Source organism: Corylus avellana, chromosome 9, assembly GCF_965113065.1.
Source record: "Corylus avellana chromosome 9, dhCorAvel1.hap1.2, whole genome shotgun sequence".
NCBI classification, from domain to species: Eukaryota; Viridiplantae; Streptophyta; class Magnoliopsida; order Fagales; family Betulaceae; genus Corylus; species Corylus avellana.
Window position 1 is genome coordinate 408,537 of NC_142498.1, and position 25,359 is coordinate 433,895.

At 33.9% G+C, this 25,359-nt stretch overlaps 4 protein-coding genes across 4 annotated transcripts; all 4 read left to right on the top strand.

Moving 5' to 3' along the window:
- The first annotated feature begins 1,958 nt into the window (after positions 1-1,958).
- On the top strand, positions 1,959-4,034 carry LOC132189431 (putative expansin-B2). The gene is made up of 4 exons (XM_059604172.2): positions 1,959-2,139; positions 2,224-2,336; positions 2,761-2,954; positions 3,670-4,034. Exons 1-4 carry the CDS (start codon positions 1,959-1,961, stop codon positions 4,004-4,006), a joined length of 825 nt encoding a protein of 274 aa, XP_059460155.2. The 3' UTR covers positions 4,007-4,034.
- A 2,741-nt stretch (positions 4,035-6,775) lies between these two features.
- LOC132189434 (expansin-B18-like) lies at positions 6,776-9,120 on the top strand. The gene is made up of 4 exons (XM_059604177.2): positions 6,776-6,941; positions 7,034-7,146; positions 7,270-7,463; positions 8,793-9,120. Exons 1-4 carry the CDS (start codon positions 6,782-6,784, stop codon positions 9,118-9,120), a joined length of 795 nt encoding a protein of 264 aa, XP_059460160.2. The 5' UTR covers positions 6,776-6,781.
- Positions 9,121-12,597: 3,477 nt separating this feature from the next.
- On the top strand, positions 12,598-16,873 carry LOC132190038 (GroES-like zinc-binding alcohol dehydrogenase family protein). Its single transcript, XM_059604916.2, has 5 exons — positions 12,598-12,869; positions 13,008-13,149; positions 13,926-14,152; positions 14,938-15,195; positions 16,321-16,873. The coding sequence occupies exons 1-5, from the start codon at positions 12,642-12,644 to the stop codon at positions 16,624-16,626; spliced, it is 1,161 nt and encodes a 386-aa protein (XP_059460899.2). The 5' UTR covers positions 12,598-12,641; the 3' UTR covers positions 16,627-16,873.
- Positions 16,874-17,523: 650 nt separating this feature from the next.
- ATG3 (autophagy 3 (APG3)) lies at positions 17,524-23,282 on the top strand. The gene is made up of 10 exons (XM_059604608.2): positions 17,524-17,722; positions 17,809-17,879; positions 18,009-18,125; positions 18,203-18,369; positions 18,820-18,905; positions 19,108-19,159; positions 20,393-20,458; positions 21,146-21,273; positions 21,742-21,844; positions 22,983-23,282. Exons 1-9 carry the CDS (start codon positions 17,562-17,564, stop codon positions 21,836-21,838), a joined length of 945 nt encoding a protein of 314 aa, XP_059460591.2. The 5' UTR covers positions 17,524-17,561; the 3' UTR covers positions 21,839-21,844; positions 22,983-23,282.
- Positions 23,283-25,359: the final 2,077 nt, after the last annotated feature.

A 25,359-nucleotide genomic window follows, 5' to 3' on the forward strand; every position in this document is an offset into this window, starting at 1 on the left:
AATTATAGCCATTGGATGAGCAAATGATTTGTGAGAATCTCAAGGGATTAACATCAATAACCACCATTAACGGCAGGATCCATGGAAACATTTAAATATAATGAAAGATTAGCCGACCGGGACCCAATTCTACCGACAAGAAATTGTTTTCTACTGGCTAATAATATGATTGAGTGATAGCTAGGTGCCTTATCTAAGCCATGAGAAAATAGTCGAGAAGCAATGGCTGTGTTGCATTGGGTCAGTTCTATATATCTTTTGGGACCTCTGGTTCGGTTTTCAGATTTTTGTTTTCTCTATTATTTTATAGGTTAGATTGAGCGACAAACGTGCATACACCAACGAGGAAAAAAACAGCCAAGATTTTGTCGTCAAGTTTTATTGGAATCTTGGGAAAGTTTGCATTTCAGCAAAACATTATTTTTGAATGACATATAAAGCATATGTGAACCATTTAAAGTTTTTTAGTGTTCCTAAAAAGGGTATGTACAGTTTTCATTTCTCAAGAATTTAGGGTCTTTTTTTCTTTTTACATCGGAACGCTTGAAACATGTCATCTATTAAAATTGTAGCATGTTATTGAGGCAATTTGAAAGAATTTTCTTCCGAAAATGCTTATTCTTCACATTAGAGCAAGAATATGATAAAAATATACTCAATTTTCAACTATATTATGTCACATTTTTAATAGGTGACATTTTCCAAGCGATGTAAAGAAACGGCCTAAATTCAGTCATTTAAGAATCTAGAAATTGGTAGAATTATAAAGCAAAAAATTTGACATGAAATTCTATAATTGGTAAAATTATTAAGCTAAAAATTTGACATCTCAACTTAATTAATTAATTAGTATTTTAGTTTTCAATTATAAGATACTCTTAATTATTTTATCAATTATGAACTACGTACTAATTAGTTTGTAGGAGTAATTGCAATAAGAGTTAGAGTACCCAATTAAGCATATTTTCCTTGACATTTACGAGGATATATGTGCTAGTCTTATTAAAGATACGTACTATATATAATTACACATAATGTGTGTGTATATATATATATATATATATATATATATATCATTGGTTTGTAATTTTTTTTTTTTTTTTTTTGGAGAGAATGTTATATATATTATTGTATATAACATTATTACTATGAATATATATTAACCTCATTTGTCCTTTACGTACACCCTTTAAAATAATTAGAGAATATATGTATGAACTGAATATTGAATTTTAGTATATATTGAAATGTATACAAAGAGACATATTTATAGTTGAATAAGAGTCTGTTTAGAATTGCGTTTCAGATGCTTAAAAGTGTTTTTAACACTCAAAATGTCCGTTTGAAGAAAAAAATATTTGTTTGGTAAAAACATTAGAAGCGTTTTTAAGGGTTAAAACAGCTTAAAAATGGCTAAAAAAATACTTTTGACAAAAGCTTAAAAATGAAGTTTTTTCCCAAAAACTTTTTTTGACTTAAAAGCTATATTTCTCAAACGCAACCTCAAACAGGCCTCTAAGGCATATGGCCGGAATACAATCAACAATTAATGAACAATATTACAGAATCAAATCAATTATATATATATATATATATATATATATATATATATATATATCAATCAAAAAATACAGTGAATGTGAGAATATATTCTGAATATATTCTAAGAACAGCGATGCTTATATATAGCTCTCCATATTTTACAGCCAACACATATAGTCAATTAGTCATATAGAGCGTTGTTTAATTTTGGTGTAATTTCTGTGAGATGAATTCTACCGTGGGTTTAATTAGGACCCGAACTCTCAAAGCAAAAAGATTACAATTATAATAAGAAACAAAAGAGAATATTGAAGGAGGATTGTGAGCACATGCTTTCGGACCCTCTATAAATACTGCCAACAATAATCATAATCCAAGTAAGCAGGAGTAGTGCATTAGTAATAGTGAGAGTATCCATGGCCAGAGTTCACGTGTCCTTTCTAGGCTTATCCCTTTCCTGCATACTAGCTTTCTTCTTCTTCTCTAAGCTCTGTTTTTGCTTCAATCCAAAACACCTAAACTTTTCAACAATTACAACCCATTGGTCTTCTGCTGGAGCTACCTGGTATGGCAGCCCTGATGGCTATGGAAGCGATGGTAATGTACAGAGAGAGAGAGAGAGAGAGAGTTTTTGAATTTTTGATTACTAATTGTATGTAAAAATATATATATATTATGCAGGAGGGGCTTGTGGGTACGGCAATACGGTATCACTACCTCCATTCTCTTCCATGGTTACGGGAATAGGCCCATCTCTGTACAACTCAGGCAAAGAATGTGGTGCCTGTTATCAGGTTTAACTTTTGTTCTAAGCTGCAGTTTCAGAGCTTTTTTTATTATTTTTTATTTCTTTTGGAAGCATACAAGAAAAACTATATATATATATATATATATATATATATATGCCCTTTTCGCAAAAGCAAATATGCCCTTTTCTATTTATTTTTTCCAAGTCTATATACATGCTTCAAATTCCTGGTTGACTTGTGCAAATTCTTTTATTTTTATTTATACAATAACTCTAGCATTTTATAGCTTCTTAAAAAAGTTTCGTCCCCAACACTTGAATTGAAAGGAAGAATTATAGAGACAACTTTAAATTATTACCTATTATAAAATTTTAATTTAATATAAATGAGTGAATTTAATCATTTAATTTATATTTTAACAAATTTATAGTATTTGGACCAGTATAATCATATAACACAAAATTATCAGGTCAAATGCACCAAACACCAGTCTTGCTCCGGCAAACCGGTAACGGTGGTGATAACGGATTTTTGCCCCGGAGGTCCTTGTGTGTCGGATACCGCACATTTTGATCTCAGTGGGACTGCATTTGGTGCCATGGCAATTTCTGGTGAAGAAAACAAACTTCGTGACGCAGGAGTCTTGGAAGTTCTTTTTGCACGGTATACACTACTAATTGTCAACATGCATGCATATATATACTCAATTTTTTATTCTTATAATTAATTATGTTTTTTTTTTTTTTTTACCAAGTAATATATCTTTAATTAATTTCCGTACAAGTTTTAAATTTGAACTTTAATATTTTAAAGGCAGGTTTGGGTGTGCGTTTAAGAGACTTAAAAGTGCGTTTAATATTTAAAAATTCTATTTCAAAAAATAAAAAATAAAAAGTCCGTTTGAAGAAAAAATACCCATTTGGTAAAAAATAAAAACAAATTAAAAGTATTTTTAAGGGTCCAAAAAGCGCAAAAATGGGCAAAACGCACTTTTGGCAAAAGCTTAAAAATGAAGTTCTTGTCAAAAAAATATTTTTTGACTTAAAAGTTATATTTCTCAAACACAAATTTAAACATGCTCTAAGGACCTTTCAGTGTGTGTTTGAGTGGCCTAAAAGTGTGTTTAACACTCAAAAAGTCTATTTGAATAAAAAAGTACCCGTTTGGTAAAAAAAATTGAAAGCATTTTTAAGGGTCAAAAAAGCCTAAAAATTGTCAAAACGCACTTTTAGCAAAAGCTTAAAAATGAAGCTTTTTTCCAAACAATGATTTTTGACTTAAAAGCCATATTTCTCAAATACAATCTCAAACATGCTTTAAATATAGTACATGAGTAATGAACAGGTTAATTAAGCTGGATCTCTTTTATGCTTTGCAGTGTGGCATGTGATTACTCAGGTAAAGGCGTAGTGTTCCATGTGGATCAAGGGTCAAACCCTTACTACTTTGCCATGGTGGTTGAATATGAAGAGGGAGACGGAGATCTTGCTTGTGTTGATCTAAAGGAGGCCGGCTCAACAGGGTCTGACAAATGGCGCACCATGCAGCAATCGTGGGGTGCAGTTTGGAAGCTGGACGCTGGGTCAAGGCTACAACCTCCGCTCTCCATTCGCTTGACCTCCCAATACTCAGGCCAAACCCTTGTGGCAAAAGATGTCATTCCAGATGGATGGCAGCCTGGTGCAACCTATAGATCATTAGTTAATTACCTTTAAACAGGAGTTCGAATCTTATCGATCTCCACCATTCACTTATATTTCAATTAAATATTTAACGTGTCGAATATCACTTATTGTTTGAGATCATACGTAAAAGAAGTGTTAGAATATTAATTTAAATGGTTAAAGTCTATCGATCATTTTCTATCAGCTTAAAGTTTTGAAATAAATGGTGATCATGATTTAATATATATGTGTAACCTATATTAAATCATGATTGTAACCTATAGATCCTGGCCGGATCAATTGCCAATGAACAACAAGTATTCCAAAGTGGGGTTGGGGTTGGGGTTGGGCTTTGCCTCTAGTATAGCTTTTTCACAAAATTAGGTTGGAGGAATTTTATTTTATTTTATTTTTTCTTTTCGGGTGAATGAAATTTTCTTTAACACAAACATTACAAAAACCTTCCAGCAGGAATATGCTCGAACTCAAGTTACTTCAAAGCAACTTACAACAACGTACAATTATACAAAGTTATATTGACAAATCTCAAAATTCTGAAATTTAGCCTAAAGCATTCTTATATATATATATATATATATATGTGTGTGTGTGTGTGTGTGTAACAAAAGAAACAAAACTAATTTCAAATACACAAAAGAAGCAACATGCAGACAACTTTACAACCCTAAAAAACAAAGACATAAAAAGAAAGCTTAAGAGTCAAAGACTATATTTTGAACTAACTTGGAACGAAAGGTTTTGTGAAAGCTTCAGAGTCATTGAAACACTGAGACAAAAATTTGAACTTTATGAAGAATCGTAAGCATACTTTTGTTTTGTATAATTGAAATCATATTACACCAAAGTGTTTTGGATATCGAATTAGCCCTAAAAACCTATTAAGAATTGCATGCATTTTAGACATATATATAATTAGTTTAATAGTTTGGAGAGAAAATTCTCCCGACAAAGAAAGACTTTGTCCCTAAGCATTATTTTCCGGAAAAAACAAAAGAGGTTAGCTTTAGCATTAGATTAATATCTTGCTTAGTTAATAAAAAATGTATGCTAGCATCAAAATTCTTTTGAGAGAAAAGTTGTGTAATGCTTGTAAACGTGTATTATAAATTTCGTAATTTGATGCATATTCTAGCCTTTCAGTGGAGACTCGCCTTATCTTTCTTAGTGCTCCTCCTCTTGAGGTAAAAAATTGTGAAACATATGGGTGTGTATTGCAACAATTTTGTATTGTTTGTCTTAGTTTCCTAAAAAAATAAATTGTGAAATCAAAGTTTAAACTCGGGACCTTAACTTTGAATCACCACTTATTCTAAAATATTAAATTAATACGAAATGATGATTTTTTTTTTTTCCTATTCAAAAAAGGTTGGAGGGGGAGGCCAATTGTAGCTATCATACTTGAGCGTAACGATAGTGGTACCAACCCACGGGACGCCGCTTAGGAGGAGCTTAAGCAGTAGGAACCGCAGGCACTCCCTCAAGACCAACTGAGCTATAACTTAACATCCACCTCACCATTGTATCAATGAGACTCAAGGTGGTTAACACTAATAGGCTAAGGGATTCTCATTGCGGGAGTCGAACCCAGGCCTTAGTGCATGCCCAACCTCATGGGGATTCCCTTGAAACCATTGAACTACCACCCTTGGTGGTACAAAATGATGAATTTGATCTTGTTTGCTTCGGCGTAAAATGTTTTCTATTAGTAGAAAACATTTTACGCCGAAGCAAACAAGATCAAATTCATCATTTTGTACCACTAAGGAACACTCGCCCTACTAGGGCATCAATGAGACTTAAGGTGGTTAACACTAATAGGTTAAAGGATTCTCATTGCTCAGGCCCTAGTGCATGCCCAACCTCATGGGGATTCTCTTGAGACCATTGAACTACAACCCTTGGTGGTACAAAATGATGAATTTGATCTTATTTACTTCGGCGTAAAATGTTTTCAAATAAAAAACATTTTCAACTGAAATCATTTTTCAAGAAAATAATTTAAGTTGAAAACATTTTTCCACGGTTGGATTGAGATCCAATACAATTGATTTCTCATATTGCTTGTTGTTAGTGTTAAATCACCTATGTTCCCAAAAGTTTAAGCTGATAGGAAGAAATAAATTTAATCACTTAATCATTACTTTAATGCTCCCCCTCACGTGTGGATTCAAACTCATTTTTAATAGGTGAGAAAATTTAATCACTTAATCATCATTTTAATTATTATAATATATTTTGATATTTATATTAATGATTTATATTTCCTGGTATAGGTCAATTTATGTATCCTTGTATAAGTAGACTTATTCCAACTATAAATAAGGACATATGTACTATAAAAAATCAAGTCAATGACAGCACAATGTAGTCTTAGAGGCCATTTAAAGTGATGGGTGTAGGTGTCTAACACCAAACCACCCATTTTTGTGATATTTCATATTCTTTCTGCTTTACATGCACATTGCTGCTAACTGGTTTTCAATAAAAGAACAAAAAAAAAAAACATCGAGAATGATTTCCATCCAATTTAGGAGAAAATTCAGTTGTTTGTTATCCACATTCTCCATGTTTCGAGTTATATCAGTTAATGTTAGTTAATGAGAACAATAACGAACTGGCATGGCCAGAATTAGTTAATAAATTAGTTATGTTTTCGGTTTTTCAGTCTGTTACTTCTATTTCTTTATTATTATAAATATAGTAACAATACTGTATGAAGCAATTGCAATATATATTATATATATACAGAAAAGAATTATCTTCTCCATTTACGTTCCTTCCTTCTCTGTTAATATTTCATCATCCATGGCCAGAGTTCACATATCCTGCATTCTAGCTTTCTTTTTCTTCTCTAATCTGTGCTTTTGCTTAAATCCAAAAAACCTAGACTCGTCATCAATTACAGGCGAATGGTCTTCTGCTGGAGCTACCTGGTATGGCAGCCCTGATGGCTATGGAAGCGATGGTAATGTACAGAGAGAGAGAGAGAGAGAGAGAGAGAGAGAGAGAGAATTTTTGTATTGTTTGCTAATTGTATATATATATATTATTATGCAGGAGGGGCTTGTGGATACGGCAATGCAGTAGGACAAGCTCCATTCTCTTCCATGATTACGGCAATTGGCCCATCTCTGTACAACAACGGCAAAGAATGTGGAGCCTGTTATAAGGTGTATATATATAATTATATATATATATATATATATATATATATATAGTTTATGGTGTTTGTGTTAAATTATCAGTTATCCCATAGGAAGATGTAAATTAATAGTTTAGACCGTTCTGATCAGGTCAAATGTACGTCAAACCCAGCTTGCTCCGGCAAATCGGTAAGGGTGGTGATAACGGATTATTGCCCCGGAGGTGTTTGTGCGTCGGATTCCGCACATTTTGATCTCAGTGGGACTGCATTTGGTGCCTTGGCAGTTTCTGGTGAAGAAGGCAAACTTCGTGACGCAGGAGTCTTGGAAGTTAAATATTCACGGTATACACTACTCCACTCATTGTCAACACATATTCAATTTTATTATATATAATATATATATGTCTTTTCTTTTCTTTTTTAACAAATAACCTTATATATACTTTTGTAATAGCTTTAAATTTTTTTTTTATTATTATTATGAAAATGTTGTTTTCGGGAGAAACATAAGGTAAAATATTTAATTGAAATTAAAAGTGAATTACGGAAATAAAATTTCAACTTATGATGTTTACTTTGATACATGTTAAATCATCAATTTTTCAAAAATTTATGGTAATAGAAAATAATTTTTTAACAATTTAATAATATTTTATCATTATGTGACACAAGCCAGCCGAGAGATTGCTCTTTCCAACTAACATCATTTTTTAAAAGAGAAATGTTAGGAGTACTAAATCTCTTATCAACATATATATGGATATCAAGATGATGTGAAAATTATTTGCCGTAAATGATCAAAACAATTAATAAAGAAAAATATTACAGCTACCAATAAATAAGCTCTACATCATCTTGATATCCATCTCTTCGTAAATTGATACCTCTAATAATAACATTTATCTTTTCAAAAAACCTCTAACCTTGAGTTGTGTTCCCGCACACTCATGTTCATTGCATTAATGTGGGTTTACCAATATTGGCAAAAAGGTGGGAAACAAGACAGGCATCCAATGGATGGAGATCCCCTCAAATTTTCTTAAATATGAGATTCTCATATTTAAAAATTTGAGTTCTCTATTTCATTTAACGGTCAAAACAAATGCAAAAGTTTGTGTAGGTGTTAGCGAGGTAATTAATTTTAGTTTTCAATATGTCAAATCCATTTGCCTTGATAACACAAACTTCTGCATTTGATGAAACCGTTAAATGAAATGGATGACTCAGATTTTAGAACATGAGAATCTCATATTTTATAAATTTTGATGGAATCCAAATCTGAATCCAACAAGGTCACTTAATTAGGGCAAAACTTTTTTTAGAGCGCTTACAATCTTAACATGATCTGGGAATCCAACACCAACCATACACAAAATTATTGGGTTAGGGGTAAAAGGTTTGACATGTTTAAGGACTTACAATTTTTTGCATGATCCATAAATCCAACACGAAGTTAACGAGTTAGGGTTGAAACTGACCTTAACCTTATATCCATGCTTATCAACATTTTAAACACCTAATTCAGAAACCTAGCTCCCACGTTAATTACATTTTCCTCCTAGTTTAATTTGATGTATTTCTAGTTATATATCTACCTTTAAGAATCTGATATGAATTAATGGCTTATATATTCTAAGATATTATGGCTACATATCTCTCTGTGCTTTGCAGGGTGACATGTGACTATCCAGGAAAGAAAATAGCATTCCATGTGGATCAAGGCTCAAACCCTTACTACTTTGCTGTGGTGGTTGAATATGAAGACGGAGAAGGAGATCTTTCTGGTATTGATCTGAAGGAGGAGGGCTCAGGGTCCGGTGAATGGCGCGCCCTGCAGCAATCATGGGGTGCAACTTGGAAGCTAGACGCCGGCGGAGAACTACATCCTCCACTCTCCATTCGACTGACCAATGGTGGCGGCCATAAAATTGTGGCAAAAAATGTGATTCCAGAAGGGTGGCAAGCTGGTAAAAGCTATAGATCTATTGTTAATTACTAATGAACGGAAAGGCGTCCAAAGCACATCATTTTACCTTCATTCTATTTAGCCAATGTGACTATGCCCATCAAGATCGACCGATGTGCATTGCTACATCAATCCGATAAGGGTAAAATGAATGAGGCATACTATATAGCATTATTCTATGTACAAAATGTACATTGGGCTTAAGATTACATTATAAATGTTTTCACTAAACTGGGTTGACCAATTTTCTTTTAATCCAGTCTATTAAATTAATATGTGTCCAAAATACATGTGAGTACTGCATGTATAATAGAACATGTACGAATCACATGCATTTTGAACACATGTCAGTTTAATAGTTTGAATTTGAGAAAAAATTTTCGGCACAGTTTGGAATAAAACTGTGTTTCTTAGCATTACTTTTCGAGACAAAAAAAAAAAAAAAAAAAAAAAAAAAAAAAAAAAAAAGAAAAAAAAGAAGAAGAAGAAGAAGAAGGGAGGTTAGCTTTAACATTAGATTGATATCTTAGTAAATAGAAAACAAAATGTATGCTAGCCTTAATCCTTTTGAGAGATGTTGTGTTATGCTTGTAAACGTGTATTAATTTAATTAAGTGAAAATAAAATAAGAACTTCTTTATTTTAATGAATAGTTTGGTTTTTATGTTACTTAATTTAATTAAGTTCTACCACAAATTGGTAACAAAATATCGTGATGAGTTAACACTCATGCGCATATGTCGCACATAAAGGCTAAAGACAATTGGTTCCCAAGAGGTAGCTTAATCAGTTGGGATCATGCCTAATGAAACGGAGGTCACTAGTTCGAATACCCCTCCACCCTCTTGTACAAACATGTCAAAAAAAAAAAAAAAAAAAGCTAAAGACAATTAAACATGCTATTACATTAATTCGTGATAAAATTATTTCAATTTTGTACTCTCCCCCGCATGATTCAAATTGATTTTCTCTAATTATTACTATAATGGATTAATTTTAAATAGTTCTAAAGAAAACAACAAGTATACCTTATGATAAAGAAAGATTAATGCTTACATATAGCACATAAAAATTTAACACCTAGCTTATAAACTGATCAATAGCTAACTGATTAATTTCCATCTTCCAATCCAAAAGTTCATTTGTTCAACTCGATCATGAGAAAATGGATGAGGATCCTCGGAAATTTCCTACCCGAATTGTGTGAAGACAAGTACAAGGCCCATCTATCCTGTAGGCCTACACTCAATTCGGGCAAAAAATTTCAAGCGATCCTACTCTAGAAAAAAAAATAAAAATAAAAATAAATTAAGTAAATGACAAAACTAATAGTGTTTATTACTGCATGCTACCTTGTAACCTTGGTTAAGTGTAAGTAATTATATATGGATTTAGTTTTGGGTGTTTTTAAGCACTCTTATTCTGCTTATACAAATTGCATATTTTATTATTATTTTAAATTAAGTGTTGTTTAAATCGCAATGTCAAACGCCTTGTATTTTACAATATCTTTTCAAAACATAAATTATTCTTGCGAAATCGCAATCTCAAACACACCATTCATATGAGATGAGTTGAAGAAGAAAAACAACAATCTGAAAATTTTGTAAAAAAATAAAAATTAACGAAGCACTTTAGTGAAAATCAATTAAATAACTACAAAAAGTATTTATTTAAGCTCGTATAACTTTATTTTATTAATTTTTAGTATTTGTTTTTTACTTTTGTAATGAGAACATCATAAACAGTGGCGGAGCCAGCCATTTCATATTGAAGGGGCCGCTAAACTAAAATTTTTTTTCCTAAGTTTTCTTTCTTTCTTTTTATTATTAGGAATTTTTTTTTTCAACGTGTAATGAACCGGTACTTTTTTCTATTTTTTCTTCTTTTTCTAATCACTGGTACTTAAATACAATGATGAATTGAGCTTAGAATTATGTCAAATTCTCCAGTTAAATGTTTAAATTCTAACAACCAATATTCTCAATAGTTAATAACAAAAATATTCAAATTACAAGACCACTTAGATTAGGAATTGAACTTAGAGTACTAACCTCAAAAAGTGTAACATGCGTTGAGTTATTTTGCATCTTGTTGATTAACATCATATTCTCATATGTGATGGCGCAATCCAAGATCAAACTCTAATGAACTAATATCAAATTTACATACCGAAAGCCCTAATTTAATAAAGTTGAAACCTGAGAGAGTATTTGATTTGAGAAATTGAGAGGGAGTAAACCATTAAGGGAGAGAGAGGGAGAAGAGAAAGGGAGAAAAGAAGCCGGAAGCTTGAGAAAGGGAGGAAAACAAAAAACAAAAGAAAGAGAGTGGATAGTGGGAGACAAAGAAATAAAGTAAATAATATAAAACAAAGTGAGCGGTGGGGAAGAAGAAAATTTAAAAAAAAAAGAAAAAAAGAAAAAAAAAAGAAAAAAAGAGGAAGTTGGCGGAGAAGGTGGGAAAAGAAGAAAAATGAGAAAAAGAAAGGAAAAAGAAGGCTGAAGCGCGAGATTTGAGAAGCCAAGGAGTAATGGAGGAGTTTAAAAAATTTCAGGTAGGGGCCGCTTATATATTTTTCTCTTAATAGTTTGAAGGGGCCTATGTAGAATTTTTTTTTTTTTTTAAAAAAAAAAAATCTCACTTAGGGCCATGGCCACCTTTGGCCTTCATGTGGCTCTGCCACTGTCCTATAGTGTATAAATGGAGGAAAAAACAAACAAAAGAAAGAGTGGATAGTGGGAGACAAAGAAACAAAGTAAATAATATAAAACAAAGTGAGTGGTGACTAAAAAAAAGAGGAAGTTGGCGGAGTAGGTGGCAAAAGAAGAAAAATGATAAAAAGAAAGATAAAAGAAGGCAAAAGTATGAGATTTAAGAAGCCAAAGAGTAATGGAGCAATTTAAAAAATTTCACGTAGGACTGCTTATATATTTTTCTCTTAATAGTTTGAAAGGGTTTGTGTAAATTTTTTTTTAAATCCCCCGTAGGGGCCGTGGCCACCTCTGGCCTTCATGTGACTCCACCACTATCCCATAGAGTATAAATGGAGGAAAAAACAAACAAAAGAGTGGATAGTGGGAGACAAAGAAATAAAGTAAATAATATAAAACAAAGTGACTGGTGAAAAAAAAAAAAAAAAACAAAAACAAAAACAAAAGGAAGTTGGCGGAGAAGGTGGGAAAAGAAGAAAAAATGATAAAAATAAAAAAAATAAAAAATAAAAAAAAGGAGAAAAAGGCTGAAGTGCGAGATTTGAGAAGCAAGGAGTAATGGAGGAGTTTAAAAAATTTCACGTAGAGGCCGCTTATATATTTTTCTCTTAATAGTTTAAAGGGGTCTGTGTAGAATTTTTTTTTTTAAAATCCCACGTAGGTGGCCGTGGCCACCTCTAACCTCCATGCGGCTCCGCCACTCAAAAGCTAGTGCCTCTAGCAAAAGCAAAACTACGACGTTTTCCTCCGTATTTTACTGTTTCTCTTTATCCCATGATTTTCCCATTCCCATCAAGACTTGTATACAGTCCGTAAAAATATATAATTAGAAAACATGAAATGGGATTATTAAGAGTAGGATTTCAGCATCGTCGACTCTTTCAATCCCAAGTTGTCCCTCTTCCACACCACCATTTCCATCAAAATCCAAAACCCTTTCCACAAACTTCCTCTTACCCCGTACCATCTACACGTGCGACGAGAAGAATCCCACCGGTGAGAGCATCGTCGTCAGCAGTTCCCAAAATGGTCAAAGCCATCAGGATTCACGAGCTTGGTGGTCCTGAGGTCAGGGCTCTTGAACCCAAAGCAGATTCTAGCACATATGTCTAAACTAGTAAACTGGTTTCTGGGTTTTAGGTTTTGTATAGAGTTATGTAACTTTATACTCTGTTTTCTGAGAATCTGTTTTGGTTATGAGAATAGGTTCTGAAATGGGAGGACGTGGAAATGGGAGAGCCAGAGGAGGGGGAGATTCGTGTGAAAAACAAGGCCATTGGGCTTAATTTCATTGATGTGTATTTCCGCAAAGGAGTTTATAAGGCCGCTGCATTTCCCTTCACCCCAGGTTTGGTTTGGTTTCATTAGTTGTTTCTGCAGTAAAACAGAGTTTTGTTTCAAGCAGGAATGATGTCTCTACTAACTTCTGGGTGCGTGCTTTATGAAAAAGAATTTATATGATTGGCAATTGCAAGAATTCCAAAATAAGGATTTGGGCGATGATTAAAACAGTCTTTCAGAAATTATGTACTGCTTAGAAATACATCTTCTAGGAAATATGTAATATACAGCTCTCAAATGTTACTGATAACAGAATCATATGAATTTTTCCAACTATGTAAGTTTCAATATGGAGTTCGGATTCCAGCTCACTAATTGTCAGAGTGTGAGCAAGTAAGTTGGAAATCATCCTCTTGTGGGAATTGTCAGTCTCATCAGAAAATTGTGTGCGACACATCCTATTCGAACTCTTTGCTACTTAAGAGAACTAGAGAAGGCTATTGGCATTCCCTCTGTAATCATAAAAGCTTAAACTTGTCAGGAAGTAGGCTAATGATGCATATCAAGATCACAAAAAAGTTAACACCAACAAAAGCTTCATTTGTTTTGAGGAAAGTAAATACCTTGGAATAATAGCTTATTGAAAAGTGGTTTCTTTACAACTATAGTACAAATGTGGTCTTAGAGATCTATTGAAGTATTTGCCAGTTTCTGGAATTTGCATTAGTTATGATACAATTTGGAATTTCTTTTTAGAATGGGAATAGAGATGGATTTTCCTACTAAATACGATGTTAGGACCTAAGGTGGGATACAGTTTATTAATATCATATTCTAATTCAGGTATGGAGGCTGTTGGGGTGGTGACAGCTGTGGGTCCTGGACTGACTGGCAGGCAAGTTGGAGACCTTGTAGCTTATGCTGGTAGCCCAATGGGCTCGTATACTGAAGAGCAGATCCTTCCTGCGAACAAAGTTGTGCCTGTTCCTCCCTCTATTGATCCTATCATTGCAGCTTCCGTTATGCTGAAGGGTATGACGGCCCAATTTCTACTCCGCCGATGCTTCAAGGTAGGTTATATTGTGTACCGCAGAAAGTTGTAATTTATATTAAATTTAGCCTGTGAAAATATTAGGACTGGAAATCTCGATAAATTGTGAATGTCATCTTACATTAAGTTAGTTAATATCTTCCATCAATATGTATTGACGTATGTCTATACAAATGCAGCCTGCTAATGCTTGTATTTACCAATGTAATTGATATCTAAATGAACGATCTTCGTCAACATTGTTGAGTGCTTGGCTTGAATATGAATGTGAATGTATATGCACAGCTATGATGAACACCAAAGTTATGATTCTAGTTTATGGCCAAACTGTGTTGTGGTGTTGACATTATTTTTGCTAAATACTTTTTCTGATAGCGAAATACAACTCACATATCCATATGGGATTGAACCCTTGAATTCACATTCCATGGCTTCTTTGGTCTGAATCGAGTGGGTTGACCATCCTACTCGGTTGGACAGTCTGAGAAATAAAATAAGAGATAAATGTCCAAATGATATAAGATTGATTGACTAGATTTTTTCTTTTTTTAAGTTGACTGACTATAAATTTAAGATTGATCTAATGGTGTCTCTTTCTCAATCATTTGAAAAACTGTTCTTCACAAGTATCTCTATGCATGTTCCTTTTTCTTCAAAGTTGCAATTGTAAAACACTCAGAAGCTAGCATCTTGCTAAGATAGTATGCCTAAATTTGGTTTTCTGTCCTCACTGTAATGCCAGCTCAGTAAACAGAGCCTTAATTACATTTACTACTAGATGTGAAATAATTGTTTTGTATACAGGTTGAACCTGGACACACAATCCTTGTTCACGCAGCAGCTGGTGGAGTTGGATCTCTACTATGCCAGTGGGCTAATGCCCTAGGTGCCACTGTCATTGGAGCTGTCTCAACCAAAGAGAAGGCAGCTCAAGCCAAAGATGATGGGTGTCACCATGTTATAATCTATAAGGAAGAGGATTTTGTTGCTCGTGTCAATGAGATTACATCAGGCAATGGGGTTGATGTTGTCTACGATTCTGTAGGAAAAGATACCTTCCAGGTACTGGCTGCTTTTTTTCTCTTCTCTCTCTCTCCCCCCACTCTTCTCATTTTCTGTATTGAGATAGCTTCATCTTCTGCATATGTGTCATCAAATACGCATTTCAGATATATTTAAATTAGGTTTCGTGGTTAGCTCCTTGCATTATCTCAATATGGTAGCCAAGGATGCAAATTTATTTAGGTTGGTTTATTGAACTTAAAACAAGTAAGGGTTTGGTGTATCAACTTGAGGACCAACCGAGCACATCAAACTGTTAACAATCAGCTATTATTTTAACCCCGAGATTTTCTAGGACCAACCTGCCAAACCCAGGTATTTCTATTTCAGATGAAATTTTGAAAAATTATAAAACATGTAAGATAATTTCTGAATCAAGTTCTGCCAGCTTAAGTTAAAACCATCCAAGCTTGAGAAGGCTCAAAATAAAGGAGAAAATACACTTACTCCCCCCCCCCCCCCAAAAAAAAAAAAAAAAAAAAACCCCACGTTGGCACTTGTACCTATAAAGCTTAAAAATTGACACTCAAACCCCACCAACTATCTAATGGTTACCACTTGACACCATCCGCCGTTAGTTTTTTCTTCAATTTGAACGGAACTCACATCACATGTGCTGCACATGACATTTTTGAACCAAATGTCTCCAAAATGCCCTCGTTCATGGATTTTTGAACCAAATGTTCAATACAGTGAATAATACTTTGAAGGTCCTAGTGTCAGGCAAGAGCTTCTGGGACTTATCCAAAAGCCATGTGGCTTTAAAAAGGTTCTAAGACTTCATATAAAATCCAAGAACGGGGGGCATCATTGGAAGATTTGGTTTGAAAATGTCACGCACGGCGCACGTGACGTGAGTTCCATCCAAATTGATGGAAAAAGCTAACGAAAGGTATCAAGTGTTACAGTTAGGTAGTTGTTGGGATTTGGGTGCCACTTTTTAAACTTTGGAAGTACAAGTGCCAAAGTGGTGATACTTCGGAGAGTTTTCCTCCAAAATAAAATAATCAAAATCAAACGAGATATTCCTAAAACTTACTTGAATCTGCTGAAATTGTTACATTGGTCCGCTTCATCCATTATGTCCTGGAAAGGAGTTCCTTATTGGGAAGTTTACATATACAGGGATCATTGGCATGCTTAAAGATTCGTGGGTACATGGTGAGTTTTGGGCAGTCATCAGGTACACCAGATCCAGTTCCATTGTCAGCTCTTTCTGTGAAATCCCTGTTCTTGACCCGGCCTACCCTCATGCAATACAATACAACTCGGGATGAGCTACTGGAAACTGCTGGGGAGTTATTTGCTAATGTCACATCAGGTGTCTTGAAGGTTCGAGTAAATCATACCTACCCTTTGTCTCAGGCAGCACAGGCACATGCAGACCTTGAAAATAGGAAGACTACTGGATCTGTTGTGCTGATACCATAAGGCATGATACTTCCAAATATCTTATTGGGTTATCCATATTTGAAATTCCTTCTAGTCTGTGTGAAAAGAACTTGAATGTCTTCTGGATATGGCCGGGTTGCTGGATGCAAACTCTATGTTATGAACTAGTTATCAAGAGAGCTGTTGTGAGATCAATAAAAGGATTTGAACTTGTATCTTTCGTGTGTAATTTTCATGCTTTTGATGTAAATATAATAAATCTGCAAACAGATCATGTGTTCTCACATTTGTTTTTTATTATTATTATTATTTTTTTTTAATTTCCTTCCTGTTTCTTCTCTTGTGCTCGTCGTCCTCACGGTCGCACCCCACTGCCTATATGTTCAGCTTCTCTATTGCTAAAGTGACACCTAAGGGAATTTGTCGCAACATGAATTTGATTAGCGGGATTAAATTGTTCTTTTGATATATTACATGGACCTTTAAGCTCATTTTGATAGTACAACGCGAGCTCATTGTAATTCAGAAAAATTACATGATTGGTTGTATATATTTCTCTTTATATTATCTAAATTTATAGGCAACTGTGTCAAGTTTTACGATATATAAAGAATGCAAAGCAAACAAGCTGAAAAAGATGAATGCAATGGAGAGAGAATTGAAATGTATTCTTTGATTAATCAACTTCAACTTACAATGGTAGAAGAAATCAACTTATATACTCATGATAAAAGGGTTCTCATTACTTGAAATTCACTCTCATTTGAAAAATGATAAAAGAAATAAAATCGCAGTAATTTTGCTTTAATAATTTGAATAATCATAAAAACTCTTTTAAATTTGTGAAAATTGAGAAAGTCCTAATAGAATAAAGTCAAAACGTTGATAAAGATTAAAGAATACACTTTATTGGTACCATAATTCCTTACGGGGGAGGGAGGGAGAGAGAGAGAGAGAGAAGGAAAGAGAAAGAGATGGTGCAAACGCAGAAGCTTCACGAAGCCTTCAAAGGCACGGTAGAGAGAATCACAGGTCCTCGCACCGTCTCCGCCTTCAAGGAGAAAGGAGTTCTCAGCGTCTCCGAATTCATCGTCGCCGGCGATAATCTCGTCTCCAAATGCCCCACCTGGTCTTGGTCGGTGATGTCAAAATTTACCTCTTTGCCACTTCAAATTATATCAATTTCAATCTAATTTAATTTGATGAACTATTTTTCGGTAGGGAATCCGGTGAGTCAAGCAAGAGGAAACCGTACTTACCCCCGGAAAAGCAGTTCTTGATTACTAGAAATGGTAAAAAAACGTCATCGCTTCGGGCCTTTTGAGCAATTCCTTTCGTTCTAAGCTTCACGATTTTGATGAAAAGCAATGTATTTTATTTTTCTACATGCAAATCATTAGGAATTATAAACTTCTTTTCAGTTCCTTGTCTACGAAGGGCTGCGTCTGTAGAAGAAGACTATGAAGCTGCTGGAGGTGAAGTGCTACTTGATGGGGAAGATAATGATGGTTGGCTGGCAACTCACGGTAAACCAAAAGGTGTGTGTTTCTAATTGGAGCTAGGAATTTTTTGACTCAGTGTACCCGTTTTGATCTGTGCCTTGTATTTTCTTTAGAAAATAAATGCGATGAGGATGATAACTTACCTACAATGGAGACCCTAGAGATCAGCAGGAAGAATCCTATTCGGTCAATTCCTTCGTACTTTGGGGGTGAGGAGGAAGAAGATATTCCAGACATGGCTGACTATGATGAACCTGACAACCTTATTGAAAATGATCCAGTAAGTTGTTACTATTCTAACTATCATGCAAAAGCCTGTTAGAATTGCTTGAATTGTTCCAATTTTTACTTGGTAGCTCCCTTCGTGGTAATTTCTTAGAGTTCGTAAAATTTAGCAAATCTTGAAGTTCCTCAGAAGTGATAGAGGAGGCTGTGGCATTCTAGCCTTTATCAGATTTTAAACTTAAAACACGTCCTTAGAAGTTATTTGATTATGGAAACATTAATGTATAAAATATTGCATGAATTTTACCACATTAATATGTGTCATTTTTTTTTAAATGTTGATGGCCATAATGATGTGTATCACATAAGTAATAATGAAGATTTAATAGTGTACTTGCATTTGCTTGATGGCCATGAACAAGTATTTCTCTTATTGCTATTGAATTGAACATGCATTAGGAGAGTTATAATCATTGTGATTTATTTGTCTATATACTCAATGCAGGCAACCCTTCAGTCTACATATATTGTGGCTCAAGAACCTGATGAGGATAATATTATTCGCACTCGAACTTATGATGTCAGCATCACGTAAGATAAATTAAAAAAAATTAATTACATTTTGGACTTTGATGATCTTTAGTCATCTTTTAGTAGAATTGTTATAGGAAGCAAGTTTCTTTATTGATAGGAACATGCTCTTCTTTAATGATTCAAAAATCCTTGCTGGAAATTACTTTTTGCAGATCTGAATCCTAGCTGGTTTTTACATCTTGTATTCCTTTATTTCCAGGTATGATAAATATTATCAAACACCCCGAGTATGGCTTACTGGATATGATGAGGTTTGTCACCTAATTTATCTTTGTAGCTTCTATGTGTTGGATAATTGGAAGTAGCGAAAATTTGATCCATTGATTTTGATTTTGATATTTAATTATGGCATTGGCAGAGCATGAGCATGCCTTTCATAAATGTAGCATAGGCATGTTATATGCAGGAAAGATGTTTTCTTCCAGTCTTGTGGCCTAATCGACATCTGTAGTGATTGTCAGATTCAAATGCTCTCAGATCTTCTAGGTTGCTAGAATCTAATAAAAAGAATGAGGAAATCAAACTTAAAAAGAACAAAATAGAAATGAATTACAATACTTTGGTCATTTCTTCATTACCTAATATTTGGATCTTCGTCAAATATTGTTCATGTAGGGTGCATAAGTTGAATATATATGTCTTTCAGATATAACTTCCTAGTGCTTAACCAACTGTCAGCCTGTTTGATACTATACTATAGAGGTAAAAACTTTAACAGTTCATTTACTTTAACTTATGCTAAGATGAGCTCATATATTAACGTGTAAATGAACAATACATTCCAAATCATATTTGACTTTGCAACTGGTTACCAAATCCTTTTCACAATTCCCTTTCTATATGATTTTTATCCAAATAATAGAAGTGTTTTTCATCACCTTCTGAAAACTCTCTGCTTTCAGTCGCTTAAGTTTTCCTTTTTTAGATATTTTTCCAAAATTTCTTACCATGTACTTGAGATGTACCCTCTTTTTTCGTTTTTCTTTTTGAAAGAAAAAGGAAAATATGTTACTTAAAAAAATCCAAGATCCCCCTCTCTCTCTCTTCCACAGTTTCCAAGCTTTTCTTTCTTTTTTTTCTTTTTTTTTTCTTTTTTTTTTTCATTTTTCTTTTCATGAATGACATGGTTTCCAAGCTTTTCTCATAGAATGGCCAAATGCATGATGGCTAGAAGAACTATGAGAAGCGACATGTTTTCCTGATTACTTCCAAATTTTCTTACACTTGAACCCTAAATCCCCTTTAGTGGTATATTTGGTGTTTGTAGCTTATCAGCAAATGCAAAACTCGATATCTTCTCATGCTGACAGAAATATGTTTTTTATCATGATGGTAGTGGATTTAACTGTTTTTATAGCAACCAAGCATGTACAGGAATTGTCAATGTATTGATCATTTAATCATGAGCATCAGTGTAAAATCAACTGTTTTTCCACGTGATTATTTAACCTCATCATTGAGCACTTTCCGGTGTTTTGTGGCAGTCAAGGATGCTTTTGCAACCAGAACTTGTACTTGAAGATGTTAGTCAAGACCATGCACACAAAACGGTGAGATATGACAATGAAATTCTTTATTTCTTATACATGTTTGGTGTTCTGTCATAATGTCTACCAAATCTTAGTTTGACCAGAATTACTGGAACTGTGAGTGGTTTGCAAGTCCTCTTTGGAAGCCAAACTCTCAAGTTATGAGTTCATGTTATGTAAGGATTTTTGTTACAGAGACAAGCATCCACTGTAGCTTATTAGTTGTTAGTTTCTCATTTTAGTCTAAATTCAGCTTTTATTTAAGTTTGTGAGTAAAAGGTAGTTTAGTAAATTCTGGTATTTTTGGACATGGGCGGTAGAATTTTAGGATAAATTCAGCTTTTATTTGAGTTTTGTGAGTCAAAAGTAGTTTAGTAATTCAGTTATTGTTGGATGTGGATCATAGTTGTGGATGCTAGTCCGGAGAAGTCCATTTATGAGTCTCAGAGGTTATTCTTATGCTTCCAACAAGAATACTTAGTGGTTCTATTTCTAGAATAGAATGTCCTACTTACCATGGTTTTGGCCATATGTGATTCCAATGTCCTTCCAAAATCACTTCACAGTGATTGCTTTCCTAATTGTCTCTTCTGCTGAAGAATCTACTTCTGTAGACATTTCTTGTTTGTTTACTTTTGATTTCGGTGATTGATATATTTATTTTCAATTTTTTTGGCTATATGTTATTATTAATTCAATAATGTACAGGTAACCATCGAAGACCATCCTCACTTGCCTGGGAAGCATGCATCTGTTCATCCATGTCGACATGGAGCCGTGATGAAAAAGATTATTGATGTTCTAATCTCACATGGGGTTGAGCCAGAAGTTGACAAGTAAATTTCCATCCTCATATCAGTCATTGGCATATTAAGATTTGATTCCTCCATACTTCTGAAACTTGGCACTGTCTTTGAGTGATTTGACAAAATTCGTGCTGTCAAGTTGAACCAACTCAAACTGAGACTAATCAATGCGAAGTTGGATTGGATTAAACTACCCACGACCTAACCCCTAAATTAATTTTTTTCATATCTTGTTTCCCATCATTACTTTTTCTGTGAAATTGTTCATAACTAAAAAAAAAAAACTAATAAATGAAAAATCAAGCAAATATTTTATGCTTGCTAATATTCTGACATTGTTATATATGAGAGACCATATAGCAATATGTCCGTTGGTACATGAAGAATATAGTGTCCTATACAAATTTTTGAACCTTGTGTATGTTTCGGTTTTCAATATTCCCGGTTTTTCTCTATATTTTTCCTTCATATATTTCAATCTCTCACCTAAATATGTAGGTACCTCTTCTTATTCTTGAAATTCATGGCCTCCGTAATTCCAACTATCGAATATGATAACACCATGGACTTTGATGTTGGCAGCTCAAGCAACTGATGAGAGGTAAATGCTCTCTTATGTCTCCTTAATATGTTTTTTGGCCATAATTTTATTTCTGATATTCTTCTGGTTAGTTGGGTTTCAATATGTGTTTGAGCTTTACCGTGTGTTCATGTTATTTGTGTTGGGTCAGTTTTGGTGGTTCTTTGGATTTAGTCTTAGGTCCATCATTGTATTATTGACATATACTGAAGCTAACAAAGAAAGTATTCGAAAGACCTTGCTACTGCATTGTGTAATGTATCTTCTCTTGGGAGTGGTACCTGGGAACCCTAGGGATGCCTAGGTTCCCCATCTTCCCGTTCTTGATTTTCCCTTCATCTATGATGTACTTTCCAGAGTTTTTCACCAGCAGACACGTTTCAGCTATATTTCTGAGTCTTCACCTTAATCAATAAACCAGTCCCAACATCCAATATTGGTGTCAATTTAGTAAGACCCTGCATCAGCTTTGGGTCCCAAACCTGCTGTTCCTTTTGCTTGTTTGGCATCGATTGTGCCTTATATTGACTAAATCCTTCTCTGTGATGCCTCTAAAAGAGAAAAGACTACCATCGAGTTAGAGTTGATAAAGCAGGCCGCTATAGGCGTCATATTCAGAAGCGTGGTGGAATATTACGATCTTAAGGGTTAAAGGTTTAACCAAATCAGTATCTAACAGTCTTGGGACTTTTGGATCAATGGTTAGGCCTTTAATACATACTTGAATCATTCTTAAACATTGAGCATGCCCTTTCTTTTGTTAGGTGTGCTTGCACGTCTGCAAACCTTATTAGTGGTGTTTGAGTTCATTTCTTTTGGAGTAGGTGTGCAACTAATGACCTTAGTATCCAATAGATCTGGAGAAGTATGCGTAATCCCATCAGAACCTCCTAAAGTTGGGGATCTTTTGGTTCTGATAATAATAATAATAATAATAGTAAGAATAATAAGGTAATAACAACAACAATGATAAGGGCCAAACTTATATTAAGGTGTAACATTTCAAATTGCATTGGTTCACCAGTATGCCTGGCTATGAGTAAATTCCATGCTTTGTTTTCTTTCTTGCATATATCCAGTGTCACTGATAATTTGTTGATTGTGATTAGTGAAATATATTGGTGTCTGACATCTTTTTCATTCAATGTTTATATGCCAGATGGAGAAGCTTTAAAAATTCATGTAAAATTCCAGCAATATCCTCTGGTTACTGCAATCGGTCCACTGTACTGCACAGCCATCCGTTCTTGTAAATAATATATAAATGAAACTGTTTATTAATAATTATATGCTATAATGTGTTTTGTAATTATCCTTGTACAGTTTCCTGTATATTAACGGAGGCTATCAGTTTATAATTGTATAGTTGACGTGCCATGATCAATAAGTCAGCGGTGAAGTGGAACTGCTTATTGTTGGCATATGACAAGATTGTTTTAATCGAAAATAGCTCTCTAGATTAGTCGTAAAGAACACCTCCAAACTAGGTTGAAATGAATTTTCTTTTCAATTCAATCTATAAAATCGTCATGTGTCTTTTGTGTATTTCTTTTTTCTTTTTTTGACATGTCCACACAAAGCACGTGGTTTTTTAATAGCATTGAAGGAAATTTTATTAAAAAGGCACGTGCTTCTTACGTGTTTCTAAAAAAATATATAGTTTTTTTAATGCTAAGGGACACATTGCAATTTTATACAATAGGTTAAAGAAAATTCTTTTAATCTACTTTAGAGAAACTCTTTCGGTCCTGTACAACTTTTTAGACAATTTTTGTCCAAACAGGATAGTCTAATTATTTGCAGAGTAGGTAAATAATGCTGAGGATATCGGTAATGATGGGTTGGATTTTCCATTCCAATGGTTGATCCTAATTTTGTTTAGCTTTTACTAATGGAACCAAATACAGTAAGAGAGAGATGGTTCATTTTATTAAATTGTGGATAGTTTTATGGGCACTTTTATATACTTTTTTGACCATAACTAAAAGTAGTGGATGCTGAGAGTATCTGTAATGATGAGTTAGATTTTTCATTCTCAATAGTTGCCCTTAGGGTTGCATAAGCGGTTATTGGCTATACTTGCTAACCGCAATTACCTTGGGCAATTATCTATTTTTAATAACTGCAATCGTCTAAGCTGTTAGCGGTTATTCAAACTAATAACTAGTGGTTTTATAACGTTTTTTTATATCGGTTTTTAGGCTTTTTAATGTTTTGGGCCATCATTGTACCTATTTTTTGGGCTTATTTTAAATGTTTTGGGTCAAAGTGTTCTAAAAAAGATGAAAAGAACATGTTTTTTGGGTCAAGCAATGTTTTTTTGAATAAGGCTTGCCGCAAAACATTACATACCACATTATATTTCACAAACATACAGTCATACACGACTAAAACGACGCCGTTTTGGTGTTTAACACCCAAACAGTGTCGTTTTGGATGTTATATTAATTATTAATATAAAATATAAAATATTTATATTTATATTATTATATATAAGGGTAGGTGGTTATTAGTTATTAACCGCTTTTTCCTACTCCTAAAACCGCGGTTGGCGGAGTGATTATAATCGCCCCGTTTGAACACTCCTAGTTGTCCTGATGGTAGCTCTGGTAGCTCTGGCCCTAGGTAGGTTGGACATCTTGACGCCAATATTAATGATTTCACCACCATTGTTTTGGGCAATCCTTGATTGAGTATTTGACATTTGGATTTTGTTGAGGAACAATATCTTGTTCTCACAAATGACATCAAACAATTAGAATGGTTACTTCATGCTTGAACATTAATAGAAAGCACTTGCAAAATATAAGACAAGTAAGTAAAGGAGCTTGCCAATGTGGGCAGGTGGAAGATAATTCTAATGCTTAAGTTAGCTGTATCTAACAAAATATATATATATATATATATTGAAATAAAAATAGGGCAAAGTTTTAGGATTTTAGGAAAAAGACCAAAAGTTTTTTTTAATTGGTTATGGATTACCTTTTATAATGACATGCTTTTAACTGTCATTTCCTTCACAATAATGGTCTTTGGAGTCTTTATCTCATGTTCCTTCACTTCTCATCGTGCCCTATGCTTGAAGATTCGGGGCTCACAAGATGATTATGAAAATGACCCAGGTGGCCAAGTAATTACACAGGCTTGCTGGCGCAATGGTTAGAGTCCATTACTCCCGGTTAATTGAATACAATTTGCATCTTGATTTAGAGTCTCCTTGTATAAATTCAATACCAAGATACTAAAAGCTTTTTATATTATCTGAATGACACACTCCTATAAGCAAAATTGGGCTGGAGACCGTCTTATACATGGAAAAGTATTTAGTCAGCTCGAGTTTTACTCAAAGATGCTCCAATTTATATTGTATATGCTAAGAAATTAATGTTTTATAATCCTTATTAATTTTTTGGGATATAAGAAGAATTTGTATTTTCAAATTATATTATAAGAATTTGAGGTCATTGTGAAAATTTTATGTTCTCTTCAATTAATATCTTCTTTGGAAGGAACATAAATTGTAACATATAATATAA

What these genes read in the sequence shown, in the direction of transcription:
- LOC132189431 (XM_059604172.2), top strand. Translation starts at nt 1,959, where the DNA reads ATGGCCAGAGTTCACGTGTCCTTTCTAGGCTTATCCCTTTCCTGCATA. An exon ending in TGATGGCTATGGAAGCGATG is followed by an intron (nt 2,140 to 2,223) that starts GTAATGTACAGA and finishes TATATTATGCAG; the next exon opens with GAGGGGCTTGTGGGTACGGC. An exon ending in AATGTGGTGCCTGTTATCAG is followed by an intron (nt 2,337 to 2,760) that starts GTTTAACTTTTG and finishes CAAAATTATCAG; the next exon opens with GTCAAATGCACCAAACACCA.
- LOC132189434 (XM_059604177.2), top strand. Translation starts at nt 6,782, where the DNA reads ATGGCCAGAGTTCACATATCCTGCATTCTAGCTTTCTTTTTCTTCTCT. An exon ending in TGATGGCTATGGAAGCGATG is followed by an intron (nt 6,942 to 7,033) that starts GTAATGTACAGA and finishes ATTATTATGCAG; the next exon opens with GAGGGGCTTGTGGATACGGC. An exon ending in AATGTGGAGCCTGTTATAAG is followed by an intron (nt 7,147 to 7,269) that starts GTGTATATATAT and finishes CGTTCTGATCAG; the next exon opens with GTCAAATGTACGTCAAACCC.
- LOC132190038 (XM_059604916.2), top strand. Translation starts at nt 12,642, where the DNA reads ATGGGATTATTAAGAGTAGGATTTCAGCATCGTCGACTCTTTCAATCC. An exon ending in TGCATTTCCCTTCACCCCAG is followed by an intron (nt 13,150 to 13,925) that starts GTTTGGTTTGGT and finishes ATTCTAATTCAG; the next exon opens with GTATGGAGGCTGTTGGGGTG. An exon ending in TAGGAAAAGATACCTTCCAG is followed by an intron (nt 15,196 to 16,320) that starts GTACTGGCTGCT and finishes TTACATATACAG; the next exon opens with GGATCATTGGCATGCTTAAA.
- ATG3 (XM_059604608.2), top strand. Translation starts at nt 17,562, where the DNA reads ATGGTGCAAACGCAGAAGCTTCACGAAGCCTTCAAAGGCACGGTAGAG. An exon ending in GTTCTTGATTACTAGAAATG is followed by an intron (nt 17,880 to 18,008) that starts GTAAAAAAACGT and finishes ACTTCTTTTCAG; the next exon opens with TTCCTTGTCTACGAAGGGCT. An exon ending in ACTTATGATGTCAGCATCAC is followed by an intron (nt 18,906 to 19,107) that starts GTAAGATAAATT and finishes CTTTATTTCCAG; the next exon opens with GTATGATAAATATTATCAAA.